The 19,377-nt window shown below is 44.5% G+C and overlaps 1 protein-coding gene across 4 annotated transcripts in view; it reads right to left on the bottom strand.

Annotated features, from left to right (window-relative positions):
- The window catches only part of LOC102576049 (S-adenosyl-L-methionine-dependent tRNA 4-demethylwyosine synthase TYW1), a 137,413-nt gene that overhangs the window by 96,580 nt on the left and 21,456 nt on the right, over nucleotides 1-19,377 (bottom strand). For all 4 annotated transcript variants that reach the window (XR_009456485.1, XR_009456484.1, XM_059717103.1 and 1 more), the window contains exon 8: nucleotides 7,703-7,829. Coding sequence is in view for 2 of the 4 variants with exons in the window: in XM_059717103.1 (XP_059573086.1) it covers nucleotides 7,703-7,829 (127 nt within the window). In the remaining 2 variants the exon portion in view is untranslated. The remainder of the gene's footprint in view (nucleotides 1-7,702; nucleotides 7,830-19,377) is intronic.

The raw sequence follows: 19,377 nt of genomic DNA, 5'->3' as shown, positions 1-19,377 counted from the left end.
GCTTTTACTGTATATTCCAGATAATTAAAAAAAAAAAAACTTGCTTTCCGGATAGTATTCTCTAAGCACAACTTGGTGGATTGTGCCTTGGAATATCACTGCATGAATGGTCTGATTAATTCTTCAACGACCCAGTATTCATAGAAGTCAAGCCCCTAAAATATCTTAATCATGAACAGGATCAGAAGGCAACAAAAAATCCTTATGAACAGTGCAAGAACTTCAAAAGCAGGGATGTGTTTACCACATCAGCCTACTCTGAATGATGCATTCTGAATAAGATAGAACCTGCCAAACATCCATGAATTTCTCTAATCAAATGTGTGTTAACAGGCATGAATTACAGCCTTCAAGTCAGCTTCTGAGAGAAATGGGTGTAGTCTAATAATAATGCTAAAAGTGATAAATGTTGGGTAACAGTCTGTTCCAATAATTGAACCAGAGTCTAATATCACAGCCAGATTTTCAGATAGAACCCAACTAATGAGCTACCACAGGGGCAGGCAAAATACAGCCTGTGGGCTGCATCCGGCCCTTGGGGCCCCTAAAAAATTTATATTTATTTGCTCCTGGCTGGCTGTCAAAGATGACAGGAGCCAGGGGCAGTAGGACCCAGGGGAAGCCAGTGGCAGGACAGAGCAGCAAGGCCGGCCCAGCCCAGTTGTGCCTGCTCAGCCCCCAACCAGAAGCCTCTGCCTGCCGCCGCTTTCACTGCTTCCCTGCATGCCAGCCAGCCTCCAGCACCACGTGGCCCCCAGCTGCATCACTGGACTGCAGGAGCACGGGGCCGGTGCCAGTACCCCAGGACCAGGAGGGGTGTGTGTGTGTGTGTTCATAGCTTAAGTCCCACATGCACACCCCACCATACCTTTGCACTTATATATGTACCTATACCCCCCATACTGCCATACACGTAGACCCCCACATCCACACCCCTCACACACCCAGCCACGCTCCCCCATACACATCCTCCCACAAACCCCAAAGCCACCCACACCCCACATATCCACACACCCCTCAAAAACTCCCTTACCCCACACCCATACCCCTCACGCCTATCCTCCCCCCACACACCCACAGCCATCCCCATACCTATACCCACCCCCCATGCCCTTCACAATATACAAGAGTAAGACTTCATTTTAAGCTATTGTATATATTTTGGATGTTTCGGAGCCAGGCTTGCAGGGAAACAGAAACTAAGAAGAGGGAGGGGGAAGAGGGGCAGAAGGACTGCTCTGATACTGACATCTGTAGCTGGCCAGCGTCTGCAATCTGTCCCCAAGGTCCCTTCCAACCCCACTGCTCTGGGGGAGCGATGTCAGCCCGCCGTCATCCCACGCACAGATCTAGGGGCCTGCACCACCCGGAAGGAGTCTAGCATAACCCCGCAGCCCTCCCAGGGGGCACGAGCCCCCGGATCTGCATGTGGGATGACAGCAGGCTGTCGCTGAGCCAACACCCAAGTCTGCTCAGTGCAGTCCACGCCCAGCACAGCTGGGGGAGCAGCGGGAGAAGCCCCCATGGCTGCCCTGCTCAGCCCCATTCCCCACCCAGCCCAGCCTCCTGGTACTTTAAAAAAAAAAAGCAAACAAAAAAAAAGTGCTGGAAAGGTGAGGCAGGATTTTGGGGCAGGCAAGTGGGTTGTTCCCCCTGCCCCCACGATCTCACAAACAGGGCACATTCACTCTTACCCCTAGGAATTAGTTAAAATTTATTTTAAAAAGCACCCCATCATCTTATTGTCTGGGAAAGCAATATTAATGGGGAAGCACACACAATTTCATCCTTGCCTGTCTATAACTTGTATTTTGTCTCTAACAGTCTTAACTTCAAAGACCCATCCCCAGCCCCTCCAAAAACCTGGAAAAATGGACACACCTAACATATAAGTGCAGAGAATCCAGTTCTCCCTGCCCCTACTTTTATAGAAGAGTCCCTTCATTGTCTTCCACTGCTGTAGGCAAAAGGAGAAAAAAAAAAATCAGGCCCACAAATAAGCACACCACCTAGGTTATTACTCTCTAGCTCTATTCCTGCAAAGCAGCTACTTCTGCACTAGCACATTAGCATTGCAGTCACCTTTCCATGAGCTCTTCCAGCTTCCGGCCTATGGTCCTATTCAGTCTCAGCACTTTTAGTATCTTCTTTCTTGAGCTGTATATAGTCTATTTATTTACTCATGCACAAATGTTGCAAGGAATAGCAAGTATGTTTAGCAGATGCAATGCCTCATGGTATAAGTCACTCCATTTATTCTGCCAGGCATTCAAGCAGGAATTATTTTATTTGATTTTATTTAGATTTTCACCACCGATATTCAATATTTCCATAACCAACATTTGAATTCTGTCCTTCTCCAACACATAGTTCAGTTAGCTGGGCTGGTGTCACTAAGACTTAATGCAGCTGACAGGCTGCTAGTGCCCCCTGCCGTTCAAGGGCTTTACCTACATCTACCATCCCCAAACCATACAGCCCTAAGCCTATAACCTCCTTAGCAATGCTTCGCGCTTTCTAAGCCAACCAATGTCAGGCTCGGGACTGTATTATTTTCACAGCACATATAGCTTCTGGCACGTATAGTTAGGATTTCCAGAAGGGCTAAGCATCCACAGTAGAGTCCAGATTGTCAAAACAGCTCTGAACACTGGGTACTGAAGGAAATCCAGCTATAAGAATGAACAACAAGAGCTGCTGAGCACTTTTAAAGAGTGTGGAGCCAGCGATGGGTGCCGATCACTTGAAAATCTGGCCCTGAGCTCTTCCAAAAGTCAGCTCCCACATGTCCAATATACTCTGAAAATCACAGATCAAAGTACTCAACATTGCCTTCCCACTAGGAAGTCAATGTGCTGAAGATCTTACCATACCGTAACAGCCTGTGCTATTTCTGATACAGGGCTGTCTTGTAATATTGCTCCCTCTTGGGTTTCAATTTCCATTAAATAAGAAAGCAATTTTCTAGATCATGATGATTCTTTAAAGAACAGCATGAGAGAAAATACATGCACTGTTGTTAAAAATATTTGGTATTTCCATTACAGTTCAGTTAACAAACAGGAAATTATGGTCTTAATTAAATGGGGGGGGGGAAAAAAAAATCAAGGTTGAGTAATCAAGCCCATGAAAATGAGACTATTCTGGACAATACAGCACTATATTCTGCTCTCATTTAGATTGGTAAAAACCAAGACCAGCTCCACTGGATTTGGGTAAGCTTGTTCCAGATTTAGTTGGAGAAGCCAACAGAAGAAATTTGGTGCAGCTGACCGGATTAAGCATCTAAGTAACATCAGCTCAGCCATGCTATGTTAAATTCATGCCATAACACATACAAAAAGCAAAAAAAATTATTGTTTAAAATGAAAAAGGAAAAGAGCACGCTATTGTATCCACGGGAATTGAATTAATAACGGCAACATGGAAAGTCATCTAGACTGTTTAGACTCTCCCTAGGTGTTGGTTCTCATCCTTCCTTTATTTTGCATTAGCATGCCTGAAAGAGCCATGCAAGTCCCATGAAGTGCAGTAATACTGCCCAAGAGCCACTGTAGAATTGGCCCTCCAGGGTCTCATATTGCACATGGAAGTTATTCAAGACAAAGCAGTCTACTGGTAACATCCTGATTTTTCCCTCACTACCAGCCTTCATCTTGGAGCCTGCTTGGCATGGTATGTTCTCTGTGACTTTTCCCATCACCAGTCAAGGATTTGGCCAATCGGAAAGGAGTTAAAATTCTACAAACGATTTAGCAAACCAGAAGAGAATAGTGGTTTCTGCCCTAGACATGCTAACACTGAAGCACAGCAAAATGAAGGTTACCTTTTGCTTCACCCTCAGTAAATTAATCCTATCTGGTGCTGATGAATAACACGCGGGTAGATTTGGAAGAGACAATCCAGGGGCCCCTCTGAAGCCAGAGCAAGACTTAAGTTTTCCTCCTCGACTACAGTCAGCTCCTGGCACTTAGAAGTGCTTGGAGGCAAATCTTACTACAAACAACGTTTCATCTTTGGGTCAAGCCCGAAAAGTCTCGGTGCAGTTTTTGGGAAGGGAGGAGGGTGGGGGGATTGGGGGGGAAGAATACAAGCAACAGCAGAAGACAAATTAGAATGCAAGCCACATCTTAGCTGTAGCTATATACGTTTGCTCAGGCAAACAATGCAACATCAAAGGTTTTGTTTCCATTTCCATCTTATTTACATGTTGTCCGCCTAAACAGATGAAATCTCCTATAAGGCTAACACTGCAGCATGGTATCACGGTAAATGTAATAAACACAGCCAGCTGCTTCAATTGTCATACCTTGTCTCTCTCTAGATACATTTGTCATTTGAAAGCACTCAACAGCCTACCCTGCATTTGTACTTTATGCAAGATTTGACACTAAGAAAAGAGAAAGGAATTAACATTTCCCAACAATGCAAAATCGACTACAAAAGACACTACTGAAGAGCGCCTTTAATAAACGTGTTTATAAATAGACAACTACAAGGCCCCACGCAACCCAGGAGTAAGGCTAAGTGCTACTGACGCACAACACCAATGCTAAAATAAAGCCCAACTGTTTAATCGATATTCAGTTCGCCTCAGCTAAACAAGATAAATTTGCCTGAAGGTGAATAAAAATAAAATGAGTGATTGTTAAGATAGTCCAAAGAGACACTGCTCAAAGGCAAATTCATGTGATGCAACTAAAATTTTAAAGGAGCAGCTTTCCTCTGCAAGCACCAGCCTTAGTTTTTACCTATGCAAGCTAATTATGCCCTCAGGGGTAATCTGGATAAGAAACAGAAGTTCAACCCATATCAACCAGTTACTGCTAAATAAATTATATCATCTTTCAAATCCATTTCTTCTTTTACCAAATTTTTATCATGTAAATAGGGCCTAATGGTGTGATCTCAGGAGGATCTTCATAGACGTGAAAACAGAAATTAGATTATCTCCCTTCATAACAACATGCACCAATAAAGGTTTCTGTGACTACCACATTATTCACTGGGTAAGTTTATTTCAATAGGAAGCAGTTTTAACTAAGCAGATGCTTGTTAGCATTAACTCTTTGAAGCCTGCAGATTCACAAATGTTGAATTTCTTCAGTTGACTGGATATCCAGAATGACAGAAGAGAACAAAAGCAAACGAACTATGTACTTACAAAATGGAATTTAACACCAGAAGAGTAAATTCTTGTGATCTGAGACATTAAAGAAGTTTCTTGGCAATGAAGTCTTGTGTTTAAGACTGACAGCATAAAAAAAAAAAAAGAACTCTGTGCGCAGTTTTGATAGTGAAGGGGTGCTTTTTATGTACCACCCAACAGACTCCTTCTTGTTAGAGCCACAAAAACAATCCAGATTAAAGCAGATCAAAGCCTCAGCAAAAAATGTAAGTTATATCTGCATCGCTGCAGTCTCAAAAATATGTAAATTATTTCCATAAAATATGATGAAGGTCCCACGCTGCAGGATGCTGACCCTCTTCTTTCTACTCTCAGAGGCATCTCAAAAACCATGACATGGTAAACGATATTTCTAGCACTTCCTATCTTTAAAGGTTTGTGTGTAAACTAGAAGACATTAGATGCCTCTATGCACCCCCAGGCCCAGACAATAACAAAATGCTTTTCCTTCTCATGAGCCCAGAAATCACTTAGGAAGGAACCAGCTACTGCACTGCTTGATGCACAATGTGCTCTCCTGGACTCACTTTCAGCTGTGGGAACAGTAAGAACTCCTAACTTATAGTCCATGATGCACATCCTGCCATCTTGGGGATGCACAACACGGCACAATCCTTCCAGCTCCCCCATACAATTCTGTCCTGGCTAATTCAACACATCCCATCTCCCAGCTTTCCCAAAGGCTAGGACACTATTACATATGTTTCACTATAGGAACAGCAGTGAAAAAATATAATAGCACTGCAGATTTCGTCAGAGCATGTTACAGTGCGGTGGCTTTTAGGACCAAATCACAAAAGGGGGGCTCTACCCTGCCATCTGGGAGAGATTCAAGGCTTCCAAAGACTTCAGCAAGTAGTGAGATGGGCACAGGCATGGAAATACAACAGATCAGTGTCCAAGAAGCTCATTTCTGAAGCCACCTTTGCTGGATTCTTGTATGCCTAACTAAGCATCATATATAGCTCCATTTACAGTGATGCTAGATAAGATAAAATGCATGCCTGAGAGGACATGGCTAGAACAGGGGTGGGTAAAATGGTGGATCCAGACAGGTGCCAGATTATTTCCCAGCAGCCCCTGGCTGTGCCACTCCAGCCAATCTCCACAGAGATCCTAGGAGCAGTGGGACTGTGACAGCGCGGGGCCATGACAGCCTCATGCTCCCAGGGTCTCCACAGGTCCCAGCCTGGAGCGGCACTGGCAGGGCATCATGGCCCCATATTGTCATGGTCCTGCTGCTCCTGGGATCTCCAGGGAGACTGGCCGGAGCAGCATGGATAGGGGCTGCTGGGAAACACAGTCCGCCATAGGTCCAATATGACCCATGGGATGGACTTTGCCCACCCCTTTTGCTAGAACATGCAGCTGCTCCCTTTCAGACAAGTAGGCTGAGGCTTGATGAAGATCTTGGTGGCTGCAAGTGTTACCATCCCACAGATGTTTGATTCGCATAAAGCAAGTTTAGAATCTCAGGTCTGGCTAAGTCAGGTCTCCATATCACAGTAGGCACTGCTTTGTAGAGACTCAGGAGAGAGACCCCTAATTGCACAGAAAACTACCTAGTCATACTGAAAAACAAGGCCTGAACTCCTCTCCGATGAGCCTTTTAGCTCAATCAGTAGAACAACCGGGGGAAGTTTCTGCTGCTACTACCCAGACCATACCTGTCCTGTGAACTGAGGCCTTTTGTCTGCAGAGTTGCTAATCTGGCACTTTTACGCATGTTCAAGCATGCCTTTTTTCTTTTTTTTTTTTTTAAGTGGCATTAAGTCCATTAACATTATTCTCTGTGGTTCTTGACAGAATAAATGGCCTCATTTTTCTCCCATGGATCATTACGATTAATCTGAATGACTCTTTTGGAGAAAAGTGTCAACCCTAAAATCAGAGCATGAAATTGAAAAGTAGCGGACAAAAAATGTAAAAGTACAATGTCAGGCTCAACTTAAAATGCCCTTCGAGAACTACTGGTACACAAAGGAGTTTTCATTCATAACAGTAATAAATAGGCTCAGCAAGACACCGGATGCCTTCAGACTCCCAAATTCTTATTCATACATTATTGAATGTGAAGCCAGCTAAAGTTCTGCCCAATTAAAGATTTTAGGCCTGCATTGCTTGGCTTGAGAGTCCCATTTTTGCATTCTGAAGCTATGACACCTAAACACAGATTCTTTCATACCTGCAATTTCCTGACCTTATAAAACCTACCACAGTCAAGGGCTTAGGACAATTTTTACCAAATTCTTCGGACTGATAGGCCCGCGTCAACCTTCAAAATGTCTCAGGCCCAGCCTTATTAAACTTTTAATTGCAAAAAGACAGGGTCAGGGCAATCAGACAGCCAGTTACCAGGGCCTGACAGGCTACCAATAATTGACTAACCACAGGGTTGAGACAGCTCAGCTTTTGAAATCCTTATGTTGTGTCTTTTCTGATTAAATAAGATCTACTAAAGCTTTTAAACCCCAGACTCTGAATCTGATCAACATACAATCTTGGTGGACTTACCTTGTTTTGTAAGCGCATCTCTCAGAGCTGGCGTTATCATCTCCCTCTGTTCGCTCTCCTCCTTTTTCCCAATGGTCCGTAAAGATCGATCCATCTTGCCAGCTCTTTCGTCGAGTTCGTGTTCTTTCTGTTTAAAGACAATGAATTGTGGTTATTTAGCTGAAAAGGCAGTATCGAAATGCCAGCAAATTTCCCAACCACTTCACATCAGAACTAAGAAACCTACAGACTATGCCAGCGCTCCAAAAATGAAGCCTGCCTCCCTTGCAAACCTAGGGCTTTTCCCACCCCATGTCAAACTGATGACCATCCAGTATTCGCTGCCATTGATTCAACAGACTTTTTACACCTAAATTTTATAATCAAAATAAAGTTGAAATTAACAATTAAAAACTAATATTAAGGTGAAGATTTTTAAAAGGAACCTAACAGAGTTCAGCATTTGTACCTCAAAAACATTAATGGGATTTGGGCACACAAAATCCCAGCCATACAGATTTTCATCATCTCCACGTACCATATAAACTGGTAATAATCTGTAGGAATAACACCACTGTCTGCCCACTAAAATGCGGCCATTTCACAGGTAAAATGTAACAGCTGCTCCAACAGCACTTCACAAATCTTTAGTACAGGTTAGTGAATAATCCAATGACAATCCAAACCAGAAAAAGTTTAGATAGACAAAACACAGCTTCTTCACTGTCTACAAAGAATCAAGTAAATCCTTTTGAAAGGAAACGATATTTTCTCTAAAAAAACTGTTATGACAGGCCTCCCAATTCATTTTAGGCATACTATTTTCACCAAGAGCATATCCTGAAAATTGAATGCTAAGAAATCCAGTGCTACAAATATAGTTAGTCCCATTAAGTCTCGTTAGAAATGAAGAAAGGGACAGCATACATTAACAGAAGTTAAAAGGTAGCAATAAATAAAAAAATTGAGAGTCCTTTGATGTACAGGTGTTACTTCTAAAATTTTACAACCATCTGTAGTTCCACTTCTGCACACAGAGGCTTGAGAGTATAAGAATGACTTTGATAGTTGATGGGACTCGTTGCATGTCAGTTATATATGGTGTTATTTTTGAAATAGTCACAAACCTACAAACAAGTGGTGGTCAAAAACAGAGGCCATTTTGATTCTGTAAGAGTAAAGCTGTCACATCCAGGTATCTTTGACTAAAACACTAAAAAGCTCAAATTGTTCCAGTTTCAGCCCATCCCTGTTACTGCCATATTTACTCAAATAGAAGATGACCCTGATTATAAAATGAGCCCCACCCCAAATTACATTCTATATATGAAAAATTTATAAATTTGCTACAATTTTCCAGGTATAGAATTGAATTATTGGAGGCCTGTCTTGAATGTGTCCCCTTCCCACTGCTACAACAGGGAAAATAAATCAGGAGGCGCAGCTAGCCCTTTCCTTTCTGCTTCCCTTCAATTTTTTTCCCCTGGCAGCCCCTTCCCCCCTGTCCTAACTGTCAGACCCTGCTCTCCCTGAGCACAAGGACGCAAGGAGCAAATTTGAAAACAATAACCTTGAAATTAAGCATGGCTGTAGCAATTTGCATATAGTACCCATGCACAGAATTGATGCATGTTGCCTCTTATTGAAACTGCTGCAAGCTTTAGCACAGGTACTCCATAAACACACTCTGAGCAGCACTTTGGCACCTACTTATATGTAGTACAAACTATTTTTTAAATGCATATTCCATTTTAAAGGCCAAATCAGTTCCAGATTCAATTGGGCAAAGCCCAACACTCAAGTTCCAAAACTCAACTAAGCAGAGCTTAGTTGTCAAGTCTGTGCGACTCTACCATCCAGCAAGTATCCTGCCTCCCAGATCCATCAGTCTGCAGCTTCGGATATTCCCCAAATCCAGGTAGGCATCCTATGTGCAAGCCCCAGATCTAGAGGCCTTGGGGTTCAAACACCCCCAGTCTCACTTGATCTTAGGCAAAACACCAAGAAGCAATCAAACTATGCATGATATTAGTCAAAAGGTTCATGATTTACCACAGAGTTCACTGAGCTGGACCACACCAGAGTCAACATCATTTCAAGCTATGGTGACCCCACAGCTCAGAATTGCTCAGTATATGTGTGTATTCAAGATACACCCCCCACAAAGGATCCATATGCTAACTAGCCCCCAATCATAACTGCAACTGGGTGTTCTTGTCACAAGTCCAAAAATCTGTACTCAGAAGAGGCACAGGGCAACCTGGTCCAGCTTTACCTCATGGAGGGCAGGGCCACACTAATCAAATGTGCCAGGCTGAGAAAGGGGGTGACAGAGGGATTCTGGGTAAACTGTATGCAATGTTGTAGCTCACCATGACTTGGAAAAGAGTAGGCAGTGACAGGTACTGCACTTAATGGGCCCTACCATATGTCTTATTCAGATGGGTTGGACTAACATGATCCTGGCAGTGGTTTTCCCAGGGTGAGAGAGAGACCAGGAGTGGTGGAGCTAGGGAGGAAAAAAAAAAAAAGCAACAGAGAAGCTCCAGATGACTGGGATGGAATCTGCCACATCAGAAAAAGAAAGAAGCAGAGAGCTGATGGAAAAAGTAGAAGACTTGGGAGACTGGGAAATGGTGGAAAGCAAGTCTTGGGGAAGCTGCAGCTGGAGAACTGAATCCAGTTCTGGGCTCCACAATTCAAAAAGAATGTGGAAAAGCTTGAGGGAGTCCACAGAAGAACCACACACATAGGGAGTAAAAGGAAGGCCCAGGGAGGAATAGGACCCCTGCTAAATGGGCAGAAGCAATTGGTGACAGATAGAGGGGACAAGGCTGAACTCCTCAACGAGTTCTTTGCCTCAGTGTTCCTAAGCGAGGGGCACGACAAGTCTCTCACTGGGGTTGTAGAGAGGCAGCAGCAAGGCGCCAGACTTCCATGCGTAGATCCTGAGGTGGTGCAGAGTCACTTGGAAGAACTGGATGCCTTTAAGTCGGCAGGCCCGGATGGGCTCCATCCCAGGGTGCTGAAGGCACTGGCCGACGTCATTGCAGAGCCACTGGCGGGAATATTCGAATGCTCGTGGCACACAGGCCAAGTCCCGGAGGACTGGAAAAGGGCTAACGTGGTCCCCATTTTCAAAAAGGGGAGGAAGGAGGACCCGGGCAACTATAGGCCGGTCAGTCTCACCTCCATCCTTGGTAAAGTATTTGAAAAAATTATCAAGGCTCACATTTGTGAGAGCCCGGCAGGACAAATTATGCTGAGGGGAAACCAGCATGGGTTTGTGGCGGGCAGATCGTGCCTGACCAACCTAGTCTCTTTCTATGACCAGGTTACGAAACGCCTGGACACAGGAGGAGGGGTGGATGTCGTATACCTGGACTTCAGGAAGGCCTTCGATACGGTATCCCACCCCATACTGGTGAACAAATTAAGAGGCTGTGATGTGGATGACTGCACAGTCCGGTGGGTGGCGAATTGGCTAGAGGGTCACACCCAAAGAGTCGTGGTAGATGGGTCAGTCTCGACCTGGAAGGGTGTGGGCAGTGGGGTCCCGCAGGGTTCGGTCCTCGGACCGATACTCTTTAATGTCTTCATCAGCGACTTGGACGTGGCAGTGAAATGTACTCTGTCCAAGTTTGCAGATGACACAAAGCTATGGGGAGAAGTGGACACGCCGGAGGGCAGGGAACAGCTGCAGGCAGACCTGGATAGGTTGGACAAGTGGGCAGAAAACAACAGGATGCAGTTCAACAAGGAGAAATGCAAAGTGCTGCACCTAGGGAGGAAAAATGTCCAGCACACCTACAGCCTAGGGAATGACCTGCTGGGTGGCACGGAGGTGGAAAGGGATCTTGGAGTCCTAGTGGACTCCAAGATGAACATGAGCCGGCAATGTGACGAAGCCATCAGAAAAGCCAATGGCACTTTATCGTGCATCAGCAGATGCATGACAAATAGGTCCAGGGAGGTGATACTTCCCCTCTATAGGGCGTTGGTCAGACCGCAGTTGAAGTACTGCGTGCAATTCTGGGCGCCACACTTCAAGAAGGATGCGGATAACCTGGAGAGGGTACAGCGAAGGGCAACTCGTATGGTCAAGGGCCTGCAGACCAAGCCCTACGAGGAGAGACTAGAGAAACTGGACCTTTTCAGCCTCCGCAAGAGAAGGTTGAGAGGCGACCTTGTGGCTGCCTATAAGTTCATCACGGGGGCACAGAAGGGAATTGGTGAGGATTTATTCACCAAGGCGCCCCCGGGGGTTACAAGAAACAATGGCCACAAGCTAGCAGAGAGCAGATTTAGACTGGACATTAGGAAGAACTTCTTCACAGTTCGAGTGGCCAAGGTCTGGAACGGGCTCCCAAGGGAGGTGGTGCTCTCCCCTACCCTGGGGGTCTTCAAGAGGAGGTTAGACGAGTATCTAGCTGGGGTCATTTAGACCCAGCACTCTTATGCAGGGGGTCGGACTTGATGATCTATTGAGGTCCCTTCCGACCCTAACATCTATGAATCTATGATCAGAGGGCAAGAGAACAGGCCTTATGATAAGAGGCTGAGAGCCATGGGACTCTTCAGTCTGGAAAAGCACAGGCTCAGTGGTGACCTGGTGGCAGCCTATAAGTATATAAGGGGCTAACAGGATCTGGGCGAATGCCTGTTCACCAGAACGCCTCAAGGGATGACAAGGTCAAACAGTCACAAGCTCCTCCAAGACCATTTTAGGCTGGACATAAGGAAGACTTCTTTACTATCTGAGCCCCCAAGACCTGGAATAGACTCCCTCCAAAGGTGGTTTAAGCACCTACTCTGGGCTCTTTCAAGAAACATTTGGATGCCTATCTTGCTGGGATCCTTTGACCTTAGCCGACTTCCTGCCCCTGGGGCAGGGGGCTGGACTCGATGATCTTGCGAGGTCCCTTCCAGCCCTAATGTCTATGAAATCTATGAAGCAAAGAAGCAAGACTGGAACATCAAAGCATCAGAAGAACTGAAAATTGAGAGCTGAAAAGAAACCAGCTCAAAAGGAGAAAGGCACGAAGCAGAAAATTGGGGGAGAAAGGTACAAAGCAGAAGACTGAAGAAGAAAAAACTAAAGGACCAAAGCAACCCAGGGAAGAAGACAAGAGACAGCAACAACCAGTAAGAGATGTGGAGGTGGAAAGAGAGAAAGATGGGGAAGAAACACAGCAACTATGGTGGGGACCCACAGCTCAGAGTGAGGACGGTCCTAACTGACAGAGAGGCACAAAGGAATACATATGTGGCCAAATATGCCTTTAGGGAAAAAATATTATTTGAGACACTGAACATAAGGCCAGAGCAATTGACAAGCATGCTGACAGGCGAAAATTGAAGAGCATGGCAATTCACTTTCTGGGGGAGAGAGGGCTATGAGGAGTTCTGGGACTAGTACAAGGAAAAACAAGATGACAAAGCCCAGGGGGATTAAGTTCCTCGCCAGGGAGCAATCACGGGAGAGTGTCATAATAGTAAAGATGTATTCAGAGGTGACACACAAGCCATAAAGAAGATGGGTGGAACAAAGAATACAAAGAGTAGAGACAGTGAAGAGAGTCTTAGATAAGTACAGAACTTGGAGAGTGAAGGCAACCCTCAAGAGTGATGAATTCAACCGAGGAGGGACGAGGTACCTGCCATCAATCATCCAGCTAGGGCCCCACAGAGGGTATTATGGGCAATCCAAAATATGCAGCCAATGTGGAGAAGAGGGGCACACAGCAGCATATTGCACATAAACCCACTGCTACAGATGCAATGGGACAGGCCACAGGGATAGAGACTGCCAGGAGAAAATAAAATGTACAGTATGTAACAAGGAAGGGCACCTATATAAAAGATGTCTGACCACCTATGCCAGCAAGGTAAGAGGAACAGAAGAAGAGACAAACTGTACAAAGAAGAAACAAAGGAGGAAGAGTAGAGATGGAGAGAGAAATCACCCAGAGGGAGGTATATAAAGCAATGAGAAAGTTGAGGAGAGGGAAAACACCAGGCCAAGATAGATTACCAAGTGAATTTTATGAGAAATTTTAGGCAAAGACCTGGTAGAATTATTTAATAGAATCTGGGAGCAAGGCAAAAGAGACTAAAGGTTTGCGGAAGTCACAGTCCTTATCTTTATAAAAGGAGAGAAAGAAAAACTAGAGAACTGGTGACCAATTACATTGCTAAATGCAGATTATACGATCTTCATGAAAGTGTTAGCCCAAAAATGAGAGGCAACGTAAAGGATCTAATTCATGAGGACCAGACATGTGCCATACCAGGGAGAAGGATTGCAGAGGCATTATGGTTAATAAGGGACACGCTGGTAGATGTACAAGACAAAGAGAAACACGGTGGTTATGAATATAGATTTGGAAAAAGCATATGACTGAGTAGAGCATGGGTTCATGCTCGTGGTCTTAAGAAAAATGGAATTAGGAAATAGGATGATCCAGGCAATACCGTTACTGTATGACACAGCCAAGAGCCAGATATTGATAAAAGGTGACTTGAGCCAGGACTTTGAGATACAACCTGAAGTAAGACAAGGCTGACTATTATCAGCGGGGCTTTCCATATGTGTCATACAGCCGCTGGCCCAGAAACTAAGAAGAGACAAGCTGATTACAGAAGTTAAAAACCCTAGTAAAGAAGAAATTAAGTGCATGCTATATCATAGACAGCATCAGAGTAGTAGGACAACACAAATTGTTGATTGATCGGGTACAAAAAAAAAAAACACGTGACGGACTATGGCAAAGCGGCAGGGTCAAAAATTAATAAAAAGAAGAGCATGGTAACGGGACTAGGGAACTGGGGTGGGCTGGAAGACTGAGGTTTGCAGCTACAAACAGAAGTAATGAAGATTCCACAAATACAGATGGACACGAAAGGCAACAAGGCCTGGGAAAAGATAAATCGCCAAGATACGGCTGATAACAGTCCTCTGGAGACAGAGAACGCTGTCCGAACAAGGTAAAGGGGAACTGATAAAGACAGCATTATTACCAGTGATCCTCCATGTAGAAATTGCATTTTCTTCAATGTGACAACAAGCAAGAAAGACACAAAGAGAACTGTGCACCTTTTTCCGGGGCAAGAAAAGGGAGTGGATGGTGAGACTAGAGATACACAAGGGGAAACAAGCAGGAGGATGGGGAATGCCAAACTTGAGAGGTGTTTATTTACACAACATTCATTAGCAGAACGTGGATGGCGGGGGTAAAAGGGGAAGGGAAAACAGCGGACTTTTGCAGGTATTTAGCCGTCAAAGTGTTGAAGACATGGGAAAGAGGGAAGGAGGGATGGAAATCGCCTTAGGTTTGGACCCCAAGAGTGGGGAAGTTCATGGTACCATACGCATTGTTAGAAAGGAACCCAAAGAAATGGGAAAATAGTAAAAGCCTTGAAAGGAATATAAGGGACAGAGGAAGAATAACAGAAGTGGAGAACCTGACAGAGAGTGAGTCAGCCGAAGTGGAGAAGGGGACGTGGGAAGCACACACTAAGAGGGAACATGCAGGAATCGCATGGATGGTGGCGTAAAAAGTACTACTGGTAAGGGAGAGGTTATGCAGATGGAGACTTCTTCACACCATGAGAACGCGTGCAGCTAGCCACACGTGAACCGTAAGCATATGTTGAAAGAGATGAGGAGGAGCTGGGAGCAATGAATGTGACTAACAATTGGAAATTAAGAGACTGGGGAGAGCTGTTCAGGGAAAATTCTGAGTGGAGAGAGGAGGAAGAAGGGAAATAACAGAATGGGTTGGGAGGAGACTGATGACAGCATGACAGGTAATGCCACCTGAAGAGATGCGGGTGGTAAGGGAAGCCAGTTGGGTGGTTATATGAGAACCGGTATAGAAATGTTAATATGATGTGGAATAAAAGGCAATGTTGATCGTTTAAAATGGATATATCGTGGGGGAATGCACCTTGTTGATGCTGTATGTAAAGAAGAGGTAAATGATGCCAGAGGATAAGAAGTGCATAGATGGATGAAACGGTAGATGTCAAAGGATATAAATGAGGAGATTCTATGTTTGTTTGGGGAAATATTTTATGTAAAGTGATATAAACTGTTTTGTTTTTAACATGGGGAGGAGAAGATTTTGATTTTAATTAAAAAAAAAAAAGGGGGGGGGGGGGTAGGTTCCTATCAGCACTTGGCACCAGGGTACAGTGTTAGAGCTTGCTCCAGCTTCTCCAAGCACCAGCCTGATACTGCAGTATCTCCAGGCCCAGTGCTCATTCCCTCCTGGGGGAACAACTGCCTGGTTATTTGGTTTATTTGTTTAAAGGCCACACAAAAAAAAATATCAGCAGGTTTATCCAATCTGGGCCATGTGTTCTATAGTCATGCTCAGTGTTGGCTGCATTTAATCAACTTCATAGTTGGTTTCCATTGCTAAGCACATGCTGCTTTTGGCAGCAGTTCAATGATAGACAATGTATTTAGTGAGATTTCATCGTATGCAATTACAAGATGAGGGGCGTATTTCCTCCATGCTAATTTGGGGGGGAATCTTGTCTTGTATTCAAGTAAATACATTTTTTAAAAATGAATAAGGGTCAAACAATTTTTCTTAAGACCCCGACTTTAAGATCTTCCCAAATATGGCAGCCACCTGAATGTGCCTAAAGACATGCATGTATTTCATTTGTACTCCAAAAAATATCTTTAGGCACTCAGAGCTGGTTCAGAACAACCAAGAATTCAGAGCTTGTCATCACTTCCAGGAATCAGGTAATACAGATTATTAAAGCCATTTAGGGCCAAATTCTACCATCTGGTAACTGAAGCAGACTCTCAGCAAGGGAAGAAAGTCTGCTCCAACCTCTGTTTCCTTTCTTTTACAGTTTGCTCAAAAATGCTATTAAGATGGAAGTAGAGCATTTCATTGGCAATTCTACCAGCATCTTTGTAATTCATCAAAACTTCCCTTGAAAGGCTCGCTATATAAAGAACTTGTCCATGAACATAAATGGGCTTTTAAATCCAATAAAAAAAAATCCATCTTCACTCATCAAGACACATGGACAATAAAATATTAATGTTACTAAAAAAAGTTTCATACAAGGAAGAGATAAAATGGTCTTTTAAGTAACTATTAAATCCTGAACAAACAGCCTTTTCTCCAAAATCTGTAACGTAACACTTCACTCTGTCCTCTGTACCTTACGCTCAGAGTAGATCCATTCACCACTAAATAGTAAGTGGGCAAATTCTGGTTCTTGGACCACATGCTGTGATGCCAGGGTACTACCTTTTGTCTTCCTATGGAGCATGAAGTGCATTATGTACTTATGTTGCTGCATTAACTCAGCATCTGATACATAAGAAAGGACAAATAAGGTGTCTTATGCAGAACCATGGAAGAAGCTGTATTGAATGATTAGACATCTTTTGGCCTAGAGGGTAGGAAAAAATGGTCAATGGTAGCGAATCATTATGGCACTCCATGACCAGTGGCATCCCCCAAGACTCTGTCCTTGGACCGGTTCTCTTTAACATCTTTATCAACGATGTGGACATGGCTGTCAGAAGTGCACTGGCTAAATTCACCGATGACACTAAACTTTGGGGCATAGCATCCACACCTGAGGACAGGCTAGCGATCTAGGCTGACTTGGACAAATTTAGTAAGTGGGTGAATACAAACCTGATGATGTTCAATACCAATAAATGTAAGGTACTCCACCTCGGGGGGAAAAAACCCACAGCATACTTATAGGTTCAGCAGCACTACGCTTGCTAGCACCACTGCTGAAAGAGACTTGGGAGTCATGACTGACCACAACATGAACATTAGCCACCAATGTGATGTCGCAGCTGGTAAAGCAACAAAACTCTGGCTTGCATCCATAGATGCTTGTCAAGTAAATCTCAGGATGTCATCCTCCCGTTGTACTCGGCCTTGGTGAGGCCGCAGCTGGAGTACTGCATCCAATTCTGGGCTCCACAATTCAAGAAGGATGAGGAGAAACTTGAGTGAGTCCAGAGGAGAGTCACGTGCGTAATCAGAGGACAAGAGAACAAGCCTTATGAAGACAGTCTGAGAGCCATGGGACTCTTCAGCCTGGAAAAGCATAGGCTCAGGGGGGGACCTGGTGGCAGCCTATAAGTATATAAGGGGTGTACATCAGGATCTGGGAGAAGGTCTGTTCACCAGAGCGCCCCGAAGGAAAACAAGGACCAATGGTCAAACTCCTCCAAGACCGTTTCAGGCTAGATATAAGAAAAAAAATCTTTACTGTCTGAGCCCCCAAGACCTGGAATAGACTCCCTTCAGAAGCGGTGCAGGCACCTACTCTGGACTCATTCAAGAAACGTTTGAATGCTTAACCTGCTGGGATCCTTTAACCCTAGCTGACTTCCTGCCCCTGGGGCAGGGGGCTGGACTCGATGATCTTGCAAGGTCCCTTCCAGCCCTAATGTCTATGAAATCTATGAAAATGTGGTCGCTGTAGCATCCGAGCCACAAAATAATCTATTTATGGTAAACAAAAAATAAATCTATTTATGTTAAGAGTATAATCAGATTCTGTATTTCTTTTTTTAAAGAGAATCTGTCATTTTTCCTGTCTCTAAAAAAGCGGTCTTCATTTTTGCGGTCTCCTCTTGATCTGAAAGCATGTACACAGGACACTAATCATTTGCTCTCCTCCAAGCCAGAGTAACCGATTTATCCTGCGCTTGCAAGTGTTCAATTCAAAATACTTACAGGAGATGGAATTTGCTGCCTTAATAGCTGCACTTACTTACTTAAATAAACCTCTTGCATCTGTTATTTACATTTTGAAAGAGAACAAAAGGAAGTTTTGCACAGAGAGCAAACTTGTTGCCCATGGTGATTTAGCAAGAAGCACTGCAGTAAATCTGACGCAAGTTCATGGATTCATAGATCGTTGGGGCTGGAAGGGACCTTGTAGATCATTGGGTCCAGCCCCCCTACACTAGGCAGGAAAAGACAATTGGGGTCAAGTGACCCCATCAAGGTGATTGTCCAGTCTCCTTTAGAAGATTTCCAGGGTAGGTGACTGCACCACCGCTGGAGTGAGTTTATTCCAGTCTGGACACCCTGACCATGAAGGAGTTTCTCCTGGAACTGAGCCTGAAGCGGGCTTCCAGGAGTTTGTATAGATTCATAGATGTTAGGGTCAGAAGGGACCTCAATAGATCATCGAGTCCTTTAGTTTTTTCTTCTTCAGTCTTCTGCTTTGTACCTTTCTCCCCCAATTTTCTGCTTCGTGCCTTTCTCCTTTTGAGCTGGTTTCTTTTCAGCTCTCAATTTTCAGTTCTTCTGATGCTTTGATGTTCCAGTCTTGCTTCTTTGCTTCATAGATTTCATAGACATTAGGGCTGGAAGGGACCTCGCAAGATCATCGAGTCCAGCCCCCTGCCCCAGGGGCAGGAAGTCGGCTAAGGTCAAAGGATCCCAGCAAGATAGGCATCCAAATGTTTCTTGAAAGAGCCCAGAGTAGGTGCTTAAACCACCTTTGGAGGGAGTCTATTCCAGGTCTTGGGGGCTCAGATAGTAAAGAAGTCTTCCTTATGTCCAGCCTAAAATGGTCTTGGAGGAGCTTGTGACTGTTTGACCTTGTCATCCCTTGAGGCGTTCTGGTGAACAGGCATTCGCCCAGATCCTGTTAGCCCCTTATATACTTATAGGCTGCCACCA

This window comes from Alligator mississippiensis, chromosome 14, assembly GCF_030867095.1.
Source record: "Alligator mississippiensis isolate rAllMis1 chromosome 14, rAllMis1, whole genome shotgun sequence".
Taxonomy (NCBI): domain Eukaryota; kingdom Metazoa; phylum Chordata; order Crocodylia; family Alligatoridae; genus Alligator; species Alligator mississippiensis.
This window is presented reverse-complemented; position numbering and strand designations above follow the sequence as displayed.